The 13,953-nt window shown below is 42.8% G+C and overlaps 1 protein-coding gene across 1 annotated transcript; it reads right to left on the reverse strand.

Moving 5' to 3' along the window:
* Positions 1–3,262: 3,262 nt before the first annotated feature.
* CYCS (cytochrome c, somatic) lies at positions 3,263–11,164 on the reverse strand. The gene is made up of 3 exons (XM_039473018.2): positions 11,044–11,164; positions 9,181–9,357; positions 3,263–9,071 (listed from the first exon to the last, which is right to left on the reverse strand). The coding sequence occupies exons 2-3, from the start codon at positions 9,347–9,349 to the stop codon at positions 8,923–8,925; spliced, it is 318 nt and encodes a 105-aa protein (XP_039328952.1). The 5' UTR covers positions 9,350–9,357; positions 11,044–11,164; the 3' UTR covers positions 3,263–8,922.
* Between the last annotated feature and the right edge of the window lie 2,789 nt (positions 11,165–13,953).

Consider the following 13,953-nt stretch of genomic DNA (forward strand, 5'->3'; position numbering starts at 1 on the left):
GAGACCAGCCTGGCTAACATGGCAGAATCCCATCTCTAATAAAAATACAAGATTAGGTGAGTGTGGTGGCACATGCCTGTAATCCCAGCTACTCAAGAGGCTGAGATAGGAGAATCGCTTAAATCTACGAGGTGGTCTCCACTGAGTTGAGACTGTGCCATTGCACTCCAGCCTGGGCAACAGAGCAAGATTCCATCTCAAAAAAAAAAAGAAAAAAAAGAATTATAGGAGGTAATGTTCCAGAATCAAACAACTATTGAATATTGCTCAACACTAGTTAGCAATGCTTTGTGACAGGATGAGAGGCAGAACCACTAGTTCTTCACAGGTAAGGGCCCTCCAGGTGGCACCTTGCTATGACCCGGATCCAACATCCTAATAAATCATCCTGGTTGGGGTAACAGTGAACGGTTACAGCCAACCTCCTAAACATTTCCCACTTTAAGCTGCCTCTAATGCACATAGTCCCATCTCAATTTGCTTCCCTTCTTGTTGATTTTAAGATTCAGGAGAAATTGACTAAGGCTAGCATTATCCCAATAAATGGGATATTAAAAACTGTGCCTTTTGGCTGGGCACAGTGGCTCATGCCTGTAATCCCAGCACTTTGGGAGGCCAAGGCAGGTAGATCACAAGGTCAGGAGATAGAGACCATCCTGGCTAACACAGTAAAACCTTGTCTCTACAACAAATACAAAAAATTAGCCGGGCGTGATAGCATGTGCCTATAGTCCCAGCTACTTGGGAGGCTGAGGCAGGAGAATCACTTGAATCCGGAGGGGGAGGTTGCAGTGAGCTGAGATCGTGCCACTGCACTCTAGCCTGGGTGACACAGCAAGACTCCGTTTCAAGAAAACAAAACAAACAAAAAAATTACACCTTTCTTAGATTACTAGAGAAACTAGGCACACTTAGATGAGAGTATATACATATCAGTATATACATACCTTTTCATTACAAGCCTTGGCCCCCCCTTAGAAAAGCTTTCAAGGTAAACGCAATTGGTGGAGGTTGAAGTTCATTGATTCTTGGTCCAGGTCACTAAAAGTACATGAGACATCACTTGATAGGTCAATGGTTAGAATTAAGGGCCAGAATCAGGAATATAAATCTAATTCCAGGCTCTTCTCTCCCACTAAACCATCCTGTTTACTTGGAAGAATCGTGTCAGTGAGCATCCGCTCCCTGCCAGGCAGCATGCCCAATTGTTAAACAATTTGATAAATTGTTACCCATCTAGTTCAAAAATAGCTAATCTTTGTTTACTGGCTGCCAGGCAGCATGACAAGTACATGCTCTCGTTTAATCCTTAAAACAACCCTAAGGGCTGAAATAATTAGTGGCAGTTTACAGATGAGGAAGGTAAAGTACAGAAAGGATTAATGTGCCTAAGGTTTAATTATTAAGCAGTGTAAGTGGGTCTCAGATCCTTGGGCTGTCTTCCTCTAACATTCACCAGTAAAAAAGTATGGAAGTTTTCATCGTACTGACAACACAATATGCCCCAACTCAGTACAGGTGACTGAAAAATCTAGATTTCCCCTGCCATCCTGAAACTGCAAATATGTGTCATCTCTTGGTCTAGATGCACTACACATGCCCAATTCAAGTAGAGACAGCTCTAATTTTGTTAAACTTAAGCTGAATTAGTAATATTAATTTCCAGAATTTATTTGTATTGTTTAAGTGTGGCTCCCTATGAAAAGTTCCTGTGCTAAAAAGAAAGTAGACATGCAGTTCTTCCAACTTTTATGAGAGGGAGGCAGAGGACAAAGGAGTGGGAATTTTAGATTGACCATGCTGGGGTATAATATGTAAAGTGACTGTTCTGATATAATTGACCATTCTAAACCATACCTGAATTAAGAACATCATTCAAAGTGAAGGATGGAGTACAATAGAAACATTCCCTGTAGTCAGGAAGTAGAGAATTCATATCTGAAACAGAAGGCAAGGCCGTCTGCTGTAAGAAAGGCTGTGGGGGTGGGATAAGAATCTTGAGGAGCAGGATGAACATCTAAAGTAACAATGAAGACTGGGATAAGAATGGATACATACAAGGACAGCTGCACAAGGTTTCTGCTGGTTCAGTTGAATCAAAGACAGCAAGTTTACAGTGATGCCAATGGATTGCAGTGTGATTTTCTCCAACAGTTCTCAGATCAGGTTATGGAAGTGGAGAAAGATGGCTGGGCTGTTCGTAGACTGTTTGCAGAACAGATGCCACAAAAGAAAACACAAGTGACAGAGGTAGAGGATGCAGGCAATGCAGTGATTGGAAAAGATACACTGAGAAGCTGGCTGAGGAAGGCGGGTTGAAGAGAATGATCAGGACCTGGGGGTTTTGACGAGTACAAGGAGATACAGCAGAAATAAGAGAGACATGTAACAGTATGAGGTTGTGATCAAAGACTGGTATATTGGGATGTCAAATTTCAGAGGTGTAGTAGTTCTGGAGTACTCATAAGTCTAAGTTAAAATGATGGGAAAGCCCTCTGAAGAGTTAAAATTAAGTAAAAAATTCAGGCTACAGTAGCATTAAGGATAGGTTTTTCAATTGTATACGGCTATTATCAGGATAACTTTTAAAAAAAAGTAAGGGTTGGGGTAGAGATAAGAAGCCAGGTAAAGTGCTCAGTGAATGTAATGATCTACAAGGACACAGATGACAGCAAAAGGTTCAAAAATCCATGCAGATGTCAGAAATCTCACACAAGTAGTTCTGCCTGTGAGAGGAGAGTGATGATCTGCAAGATGCCAAGACTACATGACCTTTTTTGTGTACCTTGTGGAAGGAGCATACTGTTTGTGAGGGCTGAGATGTGCATGGGCCTGGGGAAAGCGTTTCTATTGACTGTGTATGTTCTGCAAAGAGGCTGAGAAATGACCCAGTTTACATGGAGTTTTAGAAGGCACCAAGGAAGGGCAGGTGTCACTACATGTGGCACTCCTAACAAGATAGTGTGTCTGTGTGACCTTTAGCAGTAAGGACCTGAGCCTAACTTTTCTATAAAATAGCCTACACCTGTCCCCAATACCTTATGAAGTGGTGAGGATGAATTGAGATGTGAATGCACCTTGTTAGCTACAGAGCAATTCAAGTTCAACTAGAATTTGGGCAAATGTCGTGCTGTAGTACATGGGTTATCAACAGATCACAGCTATATATACATAAGGATATTTTCAATGTCTGTTTCATTTCATGTGAATGTGAAACTAACTTAAACTAAGGGAAGTGAGAAAACAAGAGCAGTCAAGTGTGTCAGGTGTCACATTTATTGAGAACAGAAAATACTGACAAAAGGTTATTGCTAACCTTGGGAAGTAGTGATTTTTCACTATAGGACTTTCAAGGAATTTGACGTGGATATGAACAAATTTTTCTGTGCTTGCCAGTTATGGGCTTTCACACATCATTCAATGAATCTTTTGAGGTGATTATTCCCATTCTCCAAATGGCAAACAAAAGGTTGTGTTAATCACAGATTGGCAAAACAAAGCTCTCAACAAGGGACTGAGAAACTGTCAAGTATCACACTAAATATTTTAGGCTTTGTCACAACCACTAACCTATAATGTTGTGGCCCCAAAGCAGCCCTAGACAATCAATACATTAATGAATGGGACTGTGATCCAATACAGTTTTCTTGATAAAAATAGGAATCTGGTCATATTGGGTCCACAGGCTATTGTTTATTTATTATTTTTTTTTGAGACGGAGTTTCGCTCTTGTTACCCAGGCTGGAGTGCAATGGCGTGATCTCGGCTCACCGCAACCTCCACCTCCTGGGTTCAGGCAATTCTCCTTCCTCAGCCTCCCTAGTAGCTGGGACTACAGGCACGCGCCACCATGCCCAGCTACTTTTTGTATTTTTAGTAGAGACGGGGTTTCACCGTGTTGACCAGGATGGTCTCGATCTCTTGACCTCGTGATCCACCCGCCTCGGCCTCCCAAAGTGCTGGGATTACAGGCGTGAGCCACCACACCCGGCCTGTTTATTGACACACAAAACATAATTTTCTCCTAATCCTAGACCCAGCATCTTTTGCATTACACTAGTCCAGTGGTCCTTTTTCAAACTACACTGTTCAAGCTATAGACAAATGATTAAATTTAAAATGTTAAATTTAGTGTTTAGACACATACAACCTGCTCATTTACTGAGAAATGAACAAAGTTTACTTAGCTTTCCGATGGAAATGATAGCCTAAGGGTATGACCAGTTTTCAAATACCCCAAACTCTGACTAAGATAAGCTGGAGCCTATTAAAAGTGGAAACCCAATATTTCGTACTAAACTCTTAAGGATGTCAACACCAGAATGATGGTCAGTCAGAGGCACAGATAATACAGCCAAAGCAGCAGCTCAGCATGTACCCCAGCACTGCCTAAAAGAGAATGTGGGAGACAGAGTTTCTGATCATCAGAGGTGTATTTGTAGACTAGGTAAAGCATAAGCCTTCAATTACAAAGCTCTCATCCCACACTTGGCAACATCTTACTTGGTTTTCAGAATATTCTGCTAAAATCAAGGATTGCCAAAAAGAGCTCATGAATGACTATCGTCCATTGTAAGAAAACTGATTGCGGGTCTACTTTTAAACTTTTTTGAGATGGAGTTTCCCTCGTTGCCCAGGCTGGAGTGTGATGGCAGTCTCAGCTCATTGCAACCTCCGCACATCCTGGATTCAAGCAATTCTGCCTCAGTCTCCCAAGTAGCTGGGATTGCAGGTAACAAGCACCACGCCCAGCTCATTTTTGCATTTTTAGTAGAGACAGGAGTTTCACCATGTTGGCCAGGCTGGTCTCAAATTCCTGACCTCAGGTTATCTGCCCACCTCGACCTCCCCAAGTGTTGGGATTACAGGCGTGAGCCACACCTAGACCATGTTTTAATAGGCAGACTTTCATTTACTCTGTTGCCCAGGCTGGAGTGTTAGCAGTACAATCAGCTACACTGGAGCCTCGAACTTCTGGACACAAGCAATCCTCCTCCTTTGGAGTAGCTGGGACTACAGGTGTGCACCACAATGCCCGGCTATGTAGTTTACTCTTGCCCCAGTTTTACTGATATGAAACAGCCTGAGATTAGCCAATCAACTGTCCTTGGTAAGGCCTTCTTCTAGACAGCCATGTAGATTCTATCACACCCTTTATCATTTACCGCAATCTTCAGTGGTTAAAGCAAAAATAATGTACAACTATAATGAAATTAGAGAAAAGTGCAAGAAAAAGATGACAAAAGGTAGATCCCTAGCTACACTATAGTGTTACCTATCTAAAATAAACTGCCAACTTACAAACAGGTAAAACATGGTAGTAGTATAAAGGTGAGCACAACAGGAACTGGAAATCTGTTTTAAAGGGCAATATATTGCACTTGTAAGAATTCTAGATTTTTTTAAAAACAACTGTACTGTCATCCAGGCTGGAGTGCAATGGCACAATCTTGGCTCACTGCAGCCTCCACCTGCCGGATTCAAGTGATCCTTGTGCCTCAGCCTCCCAAGTAGCTGGGATTATAGGTGCCTGCCACCACACCCAGCTAATTTTTATATTATTTGTGGAGATGGGGTTTCAACATGTTCACCAGGCTGGTCTCAAACTCTTGACCTCAAGTGATCTGCCTGCCTTGGCCTCCCAAAATGCTGGATTACAGGTGTGAACCACTGCGCCTGGCCAATTCTAGATTAACAGAGTACAGGGGAAATACTTTTGTTACAGACATACTGTTTCTAGTCCTAGACCCAGGTTGTCAATACAGTAGTCACTAGCCATTTTTGCCTATGTAAATTGAAAATAAAATACTTTCTAGTTACACCAGCTGTACTTCAAGGGCTTAACTGCCACATCTGTTTAGTGCAGGCATCCCCAAACTTTACACAGGGGGTTAGTTCACTGTCCCTCAGACCTTTGGAGGGCCGCCACATACTGTGCTCCTCTCATTGACCACCAATGAAAGAGGTGCCCCTTCCTGAAGTGCGGCGGGGGGCCGGAGAAACGGCCTCAGGGGGCCGCCTAGTTTAGTGGCTACTATGTTGGACAGCAAAAGTCTAGAAGATTCCATCGTCACGGAGAGTTCCATTAGGCAGCACTGTTTTAGATAAAATGCCGAGTATAGGTGGCACTTTGAATACCCCCTAAATACATCTGGTCCTTATTTTGGATACTATCAGCCTCGCCACCTACAGAGAAGCATTAGAAATGAAAGCGCATGTGGGTTATAGTGCTAGCTCTTTTTCCCAATTTCTTTATTTCTGAGTATATATATCTGACAGAAATGTCCTTTTTAAAAAAAATTACAGAATCACTTACATGATAAACCACCAGAAATACTTGGGTATACTGGCCTAGAACACGGCAGTTATTCATGTGTGCCAACACAGACCTTAACATAGGACGTATAGAAATTTTAAATTTTAAATCTGTAAAAAAAACTAAACCTAGGCCAGGCGCAGTGGCTTCTGCCTGTAATCCCAGCAATTTGGGAGGCCAAGGTAGGCAGATCCCAGGGTCACGAGTTTGAGACCAGCCTGACCAACATGGTGAAACCCTGTCTCTACTAAACATACAAATTAGCTGGGTGTGGTGGCGGGTACCTGTAAACTCAGCTACTCAGGAGGCTGAGGCGAAAGAAACACCTGAACCCAGGAAGCAGATGTTACAGTGAGCCAAGTTCACGCCACTGCATTCCAGCCTGGGCGACAGAGCGAGAGACTCATTAAAAAAAATAAAAAAATTAAAAAAAAAAACCTATGTTACTATTGGGCTGTTTACTTCTGAGTTAAATAAGATTTCTGAACCCGAAATCTAACCAGACAGGGTGTGGTGGCTCACAACTGTAATCTCAGCACTTTGGGAGGCGGAGGTAGGTGGACAGATTGCTTGAGCTCAGGAGTTTTAGACCAGCCTGGGGCCACATGGCAAATCCCCATCTCTACAAAAAAATTAGCTGGGCATGGTGGTGCACACCTATAGTCCCAGCTACTTGGGAAGCAAAAGTGAGAGAACTGCTTGAGCCTGGAAGGCGGAAGCTGCAGTCTGTCGAGATAAGAGCCACTGTACCCCAGCCTGGGTGACAGGGCGTGACCATGTCTGAAAACAAACAACAAACAAAACAAAACAAAACCCCCACAACTAAGCTAGATGAAAGGTTGAGCAATTCTAAAGATTAGGCCAAATTTCTCTTTGTATCTTAATATGTTTATGTCCTATGTCATTTCCAGGATGCAAAAAAAAAAAAAAACAAAACAAAAAAACAAAACAAAACAAAAAAACCAAAAAACAACTATCTATAGCCTTCACATTAGTCCAGAATTGTCCCCTTGTAAGCTAATTGCTACACTGTCCCTGAATACCACTAACTATGCAGTCACCAAGTCCTCTGTTACAAGGCCTTTCAAAGGCTGAAACCTTTAAAGGATTTCCAGGATGCATTTTTAAATTACCCACCATAACTCATACTAGGACTTCAAAGCTGAATTACAGCAGACTTTCCACATTTCTTCTATAAACAAATTTAAGACCCACAAGTTACAAATTGTTTGCAGGTCCTAAAGGTCTATCTAATCATCCCTATCACCTCTGACACCAATGGTGAGACCCTCTTCCCAGTCTTCTCACTGTCCCACAAAGATAAGGCTCTCATCTCCACCAGCATATATTTATTTCTCTCATTACTGTTTATGACTTACCTTGTGCTTACCATCTCCATAAAATTTCCAAGGACTACTCTAAATGTGTATGGCACAGATCATGCATGAAATAATTCAGTATATAATTAATTATACACTGTTACACATTACAAAACTATAACCAGAAGCATTTTCTGTCCATATCTGGCATAAATGGTACAGTTCTCAATCTGGGCAAAGAAACTAAGAATGAACTAGTGAAGTGTTACTCTAGTTCAGGCATTTCTAGAGGACCAAGTAAACAGTCCAGCACCATGATTAACACCACTGCATTGATATTCAGGGCTCCTGCACTTTATAATCATTAAAATTTTGTCATCAGTCATGAAATCAAGCACAGTCAAAAAATCATGATCTGTGGTTTTCTTTTTAATTATCTTAAGTCTTATGATCACACATCATTTTTAAATTTCTGTATATCTCCTCTGCTTTAGTCCTTTTAAGTTGGCAAAAGCACCATTCCCAATCACAAATACACAGCAGTTGTACAGTTTTTTTTTTCTGAATGGCTGTTTAAAGACAATCCTAAATTATAACTTAGTTTGACTTAGATAGTAAAGAATCCGAGAGGGAAGTTTAATTGGCAACTATTTTAAAAGCATGTGACCTTATAGATCATCTATAAAATGTGTGATGTGTTAAATAATTTTTGATATTACACATAAACCACACAAAATGCCTTTCAATAAGTAAAAGGAACCATTTTAAATAAGGGAATTCTAATTAGATTGGCATAGTTAAGGCCAAAAATATAAACTAGCTATTGCTACCCATTTATCTTCAACCCTTGCCTTTAAGAGGCAAATGAACACAAAACACAGGTGAATCTTGCTTGGTTCTGAGACAGTAAAGGAATTCCCCCCATATTTAAATATATTCACATAACCAGTTATATAAATCTAAATATAAAACCAATCTCCAGTAAGTTTTAAGATGGCACTCACCATCTCTGCGAAAAATTTAGCATTACTAAGGAAGTCTAATCATATCTTTAGAAGGGGTAAACAGTAATAGAATTTACTAAATTGGAATTACTATTAAAATCCAAAAACTGAACATACTCATTTAACCACAAGCCAGTCTTAGTTTTAAATCAGGACTGCCCAACAAAATATTCTGTCAGTCATTCATGATGTAAATTCTCGTGTATGAGATCTATTAAAGTATGGTACACATAAAAAAGTCATGAGACATTTGTTTTGTAATAAATAAGGCAGTGGCCAATTATTACTCATTAGTAGCTTTTTTGAGATAAGCTATTAAGTCTTCCCTTTCTCCCTTCTTCTTAATGCCGACAAAGATCATTTTTGTTCCAGGGATATACTTCTTGGGATTCTCCAAATATTCCATCAGTGTATCCTCTCCCCAGATGATGCCTAAAAGATAAAGAATGCATCCGTTAAGTATTTCACACTCCTGATAGTTTGCCACAGGTTACTTTCATGAGTTTTGTGCTGTTTCATTTAACAAGTGTTCTCCTCTTACCTTTGTTCTTATTGGCTTCAGTGTAAGTGAATCCAGCGGCCTGACCTGTCTTCCGCCCAAAGAGACCATGGAGATTAGGTCCAGTCTTGTGCTTGCCTCCCTTTTCCACGGTGTGACATTGGGAACACTTCTGAATAAAAATCCTCTTGCCTTTCTCAACATCACCCATATTTAATTCTAAAAACGAAAGACCCAACTTAATTTTTCTTCAGGTAACAAATGCAGTGTAAACTAATGACCACTCTGGTCACTTAATTACCAATCCATTGATAATTTATTAAATACCAAGATGAATCTTCTTTTGCTTTAATACTCTTTATACCAAATACTCTTTCATACCAAAAACATTTTTTAGGAGCAGCTCCTTAAAAACCTATTTTTGCGTGTATACGTAAAGGAAGGTTAAAACCCAAGCAAGCAAAGTGGGAACGGAATTCAAACTTCAGTTTCAGAAGATAAGGTCATCGTCACAAACAGCGACAGATACGAAGCTGAACAGCGAACATTAAGTCAAAATCACCACAACTGCAACTCTTAAGAAAGCCTAATCATTTAATCGTACTACAATGTAAAGCCACCTCTCCCTGAGGATAATGCAAAGCACAAATGTTTAAAAAGCGGTCCTGGGGCCCCGCACGGTGGCTCACGCCTGTAATCCCAGCACTTTGGGAGGCTTGGCGGGGGAGGGGGGTGCCATCACGAGGTCAGAAGATCGAAACCACCCTGGCTAACACGGTGAAATTCTACTAAAATACAGAAAAGAAAAAAAAAAAAAAAGACCAGGCGCGGTGGCTCATGCCTTTAATCCCAGCACTCTGGGAGGCCCCAGGAAGGTGGATGACGAGGTCAAGAGATCGAGACCATCCTGGTCAACACGGTGAAACCCCGTGTCTACTAAAAATACAAAAAACTAGCTGGGCATGGTGGCGTGCGCCTGTAGTTCCAGCTACTCAGGAGGCTGAGGCAGGAGAATTGCTAGAAACCAGGAAGAGGAGGTTGCGGTGAGCCGAGATCGCGCCATTGCACTCCAGCCTGGGTAACAAGAGCGAAACTCCATATCAAAAAAAAAAAAAAAAAAAAAGCCGGGCGTGGTGGTGGACACCTGTAGTCCCAGCTACTCGGCAGGCTGAAGCAGGAGAATTGCTTGAACCCGGGAGGCGGAGGTTGCAGTGAGCGAAGATCGTGCCACAGCACTCCAGCCTGGGTGACGGAGCTAGACTCCGTCTTCAAAAATATAAAAATAAAATAAACGCTCCTGACTGTTTCTACCTGTCCAGGTCACAAGAGTAGCTTGACACTCAGACTCGTGAACTGGAGCGCAGGCGCAGGCTGCACGGTGCTTCCAAGACATCCCAACTCTCCTACCGGTGACTGCCCGCGAGGTGACCACGAGGTCACCCATCCAGGTCGGTTTCAAGGTGACTGATGAAACCCACGTTTCCAGGATGCGAAAACGATCGACAAAAGAAACATGAGCCCACGAAAAGAAACGACCCCTTATTAGAGCAACAACAGCTTTTGCCCTCTGAAGCAGAACGTGAAACGCTACTCTTCGGCTTTAAGGGAGCGAAGTCTGGCCTATCATTTCCATAGCCCTTCAACAACCACGACGAAAGAGGGCGCGTCTTGCCATCTCCAGTAACTGACCGAGACCATACCTGTCCTTAGTTAGGCCTCCGCCCCACCTCAAGCCGTTAATCGCGCGGCTCCCGTCTGACCACAGTCCAGGGTCCTCACTCCCGGCCTTGCCACCCTGCGCGGGCTCCCCTCGAAGGCTCCCCGGGTGGGTTTCGGTCGCTCGAGAATGCGTGCCCCCCACAGCTCTGCCCCTAACCAGATGCGGCTTCCGCGACCCGCGCTCACCTTTTTCGTCGTTACCGCAACAAGCGTTACCTCTCAGAAGTCGGACGTCCCGCTCTCTAAATCCAAGGACACGCCGGTCCGCGCCTAAGTACCAGTGTAGGTGCAACCAAACTCGCTCCGCCCTTCCGCGCCCTGACGTACAGACGAGCTGGCGGCTACGCAGTGACGTTGCCGCGCTTCATTGGCTCCAGTCCCAATGCCTGCGCCAAGGATCTGCGCGCGCATACCAGCGAGCAGGGTAGGATGTGCGGCGTGCGTGCCCTTCCTCTCCAGGCCTCTCTTGCCGGGCCGTTACGACAGGCCCTTGGTAGTACGACGTTGCGTGGTGCCGGGAGGGGTGACGTCACTCGCAGGCCTTTGTGCGCTTGCGTGTGCTAAAGAGGAGGGGAGGGTGGGGCGGAGTTGGTGGTGGTTTGGCGTGTTACTCTGCTAAAGTAACAGGCTTGGTGACGTAATGAGCTTTGGGCAGGGCGTTCCGCACGTCCCGGAGAAGACGCCCTAATTCTGGCTCACTTACAGGTCCCCCAGCTACCGTCTCGTCAGCAGACGACCTTTACCCAGACTCTGTTATACTACCATGGCTGGCGCCAGCAGCATCTCAGAGGCACAGCCTGGAACCAGGAGTTAGACGAGTTGGGCACTTGCTCGTGACCTTGTTCTAGTTCACCTCTGCTGTGTTACTTTCAGTCATCTTCTAGCTCTCCGCTTGTTGGACGCCCCAAGAACGGGGAAGGTGCTGCATTTGCAGCAGACAATTATTTTATCTCTGGCCCCTTACTTGTCGGCGACTTTTTTGCCAACGCCCTCCTCCCCTTCACGTTCGTGTGCAGAAAGAACACGGGTGTGTTGGCACCATCTAATAAGAAACATGTTTAGATGATTAGAGAATTCTTGGAAATCTAGAGGATTTGCATCCCTTCTGACCTAGGTAAATGTCATGTTCAAGTAAGCTTATGCATGTGGTCTTATTAGAAATAAAGGTGTTAATACCACAGCTTTTAGTTATTATAATTTAAAACTAGGCCGGGCGCGGTGGCTCAAGCCTGTAATCCCAGCACTTTGGGAGGCTGAGGCGGGTGGATCACGAGGTCAAGGGATCGAGACCATCCTGGTCAACATGGTGAAACCCCGTCTCTACTAAAAATACAAAAAATTAGCTGGGCATGGTGGCGTGTGCCTGTAATCCCAGCCACTCAGGAGGCTGAGGCAGGAGAATTGCCTGAACCCAGGAGGCGGAGGTTGTGGTGAGCCGAGATCGCGCCATTGCACTCCAGCCTGGGTAACAAGAGCGAAACTCCGTCTCAAAAAAAAAAAAAAAAAAAAAAAAAAGACCAAGCTTAGCAACACGTTGAAAATTCAGCATATCCTTAAGAAGCCAGGTCCTGATATTGCCCCTCATAGCCCTCTAAGGACAGTGTTATCCTTAACTGGATAACTGTTCTATCATCAGAAGTTACTAGTCTCTGTTCATAAAGGAGTTGACTGATGAGGTTTCATGTGCTGATACTGCATATCATACAGATGTGCCAATTAAGTAGGTTAGCCAAGTGAATGGATTGAAGCCATTTAAAATTTATTTTTATGAAAAGAAGAATAGAAAACAGGAAGTTTTTTTTTTAAACTAAGGAAATTGTGGATAAAGAGTTGTTATTGACAGTAATGGGAAGATGAAGAGACAGAACAACCACAAAAATGAGTAGTTAGCATCTTCCTGTAGTAAAGCAGATAATATAAACTTTGTGTTATATATGTATTCAAGGGATTCATGATACTTACAGTTTACTTGAGGTATCTAAGAGAATGAGTTGAAAAGAATAATAACGTTCCACAAGCTGCTTTGTTTCATATTCATTTCTGTTATATCTACTCCCCCACCTTCATCTTATCACTTAAGATGGATAGTCGTTGGTAAGAGGTATAACTATTATAAAACAAATGCTTTAGAGTTCTCCTTCCAACAACATAGCAGATAACTACAGTAGTCCCTCCTTATCCAGTTTGCTTTCCAGTTTCGGTTACCTGCAGACAACTGCAGTCAGAAAATACTACAATATTTTGAAGAGAAAAACCATATTCACATAACTTTTATTATAGTATATTGTTATAACTGCTCTACTTCATGATTATTGTAAGTCTTTTACTGTGCCTTATAAATTAAACTATATCATAGTTATATATGTACTATATAGGCAAAACCACAGTCCAGCCATACATCACTTAACAATAGGGATATATTCTGACAGATGTGATGTTAGCTAATTTTGTTGTTGTGAACATTGTAGAGTGCACTTACACAATCTTGTATGGTATAGCCTCCACATGGTTTGGCTTTGTGTCTCCATTCAAATCTCATCTTGAATTCTAATCCCCACATGTCAAGGGAGGGACCTGGTGGAAGGTGATTGGATCATGGGCATGGTTTCCTCCATGCTGTTCTCCTGATAGTGAGGGAGTTCTCACGAGAACTGGTTTTTTGATAAAGGTCTGGCATTTCCCCTGTGTTCTCTCTTCTACCACCATGTAAGATGTGCCTGCTTCCCCTTCTGCCATGATTATTAGTTTCCTGAGGCCTCTTCAGTCATGCAGAACTATAAGTATATTAAACTGTTTTCTTTATAAATTACCCAGTCTCGGGTATTTCTTCATAGCAATGTGAAAACAGACACACTTAGTCTATATGATATAGCCTATTGCTTCTAGGCTAGAAAGCTGTGCAGCATGATACTGTACAAAATATTGTAGGCAACTGCAATGCACTGACAAGTATTTGTGTACCTAAACATAGAAAAGTTACAGTTAAAAAGAAAAAAGGTTGGGCGTGGTGAGTCACACCTGTAATCTCAGCTACTCAGGAGGCTGAAGTAGGAGAATCGCTTGAATGTGGGAGATGGAGGTTGCGGCAGGCTGAGA

This window comes from Saimiri boliviensis, chromosome 10 (genome assembly GCF_048565385.1).
Source record: "Saimiri boliviensis isolate mSaiBol1 chromosome 10, mSaiBol1.pri, whole genome shotgun sequence".
NCBI lineage: Eukaryota > Metazoa > Chordata > Mammalia > Primates > Cebidae > Saimiri > Saimiri boliviensis.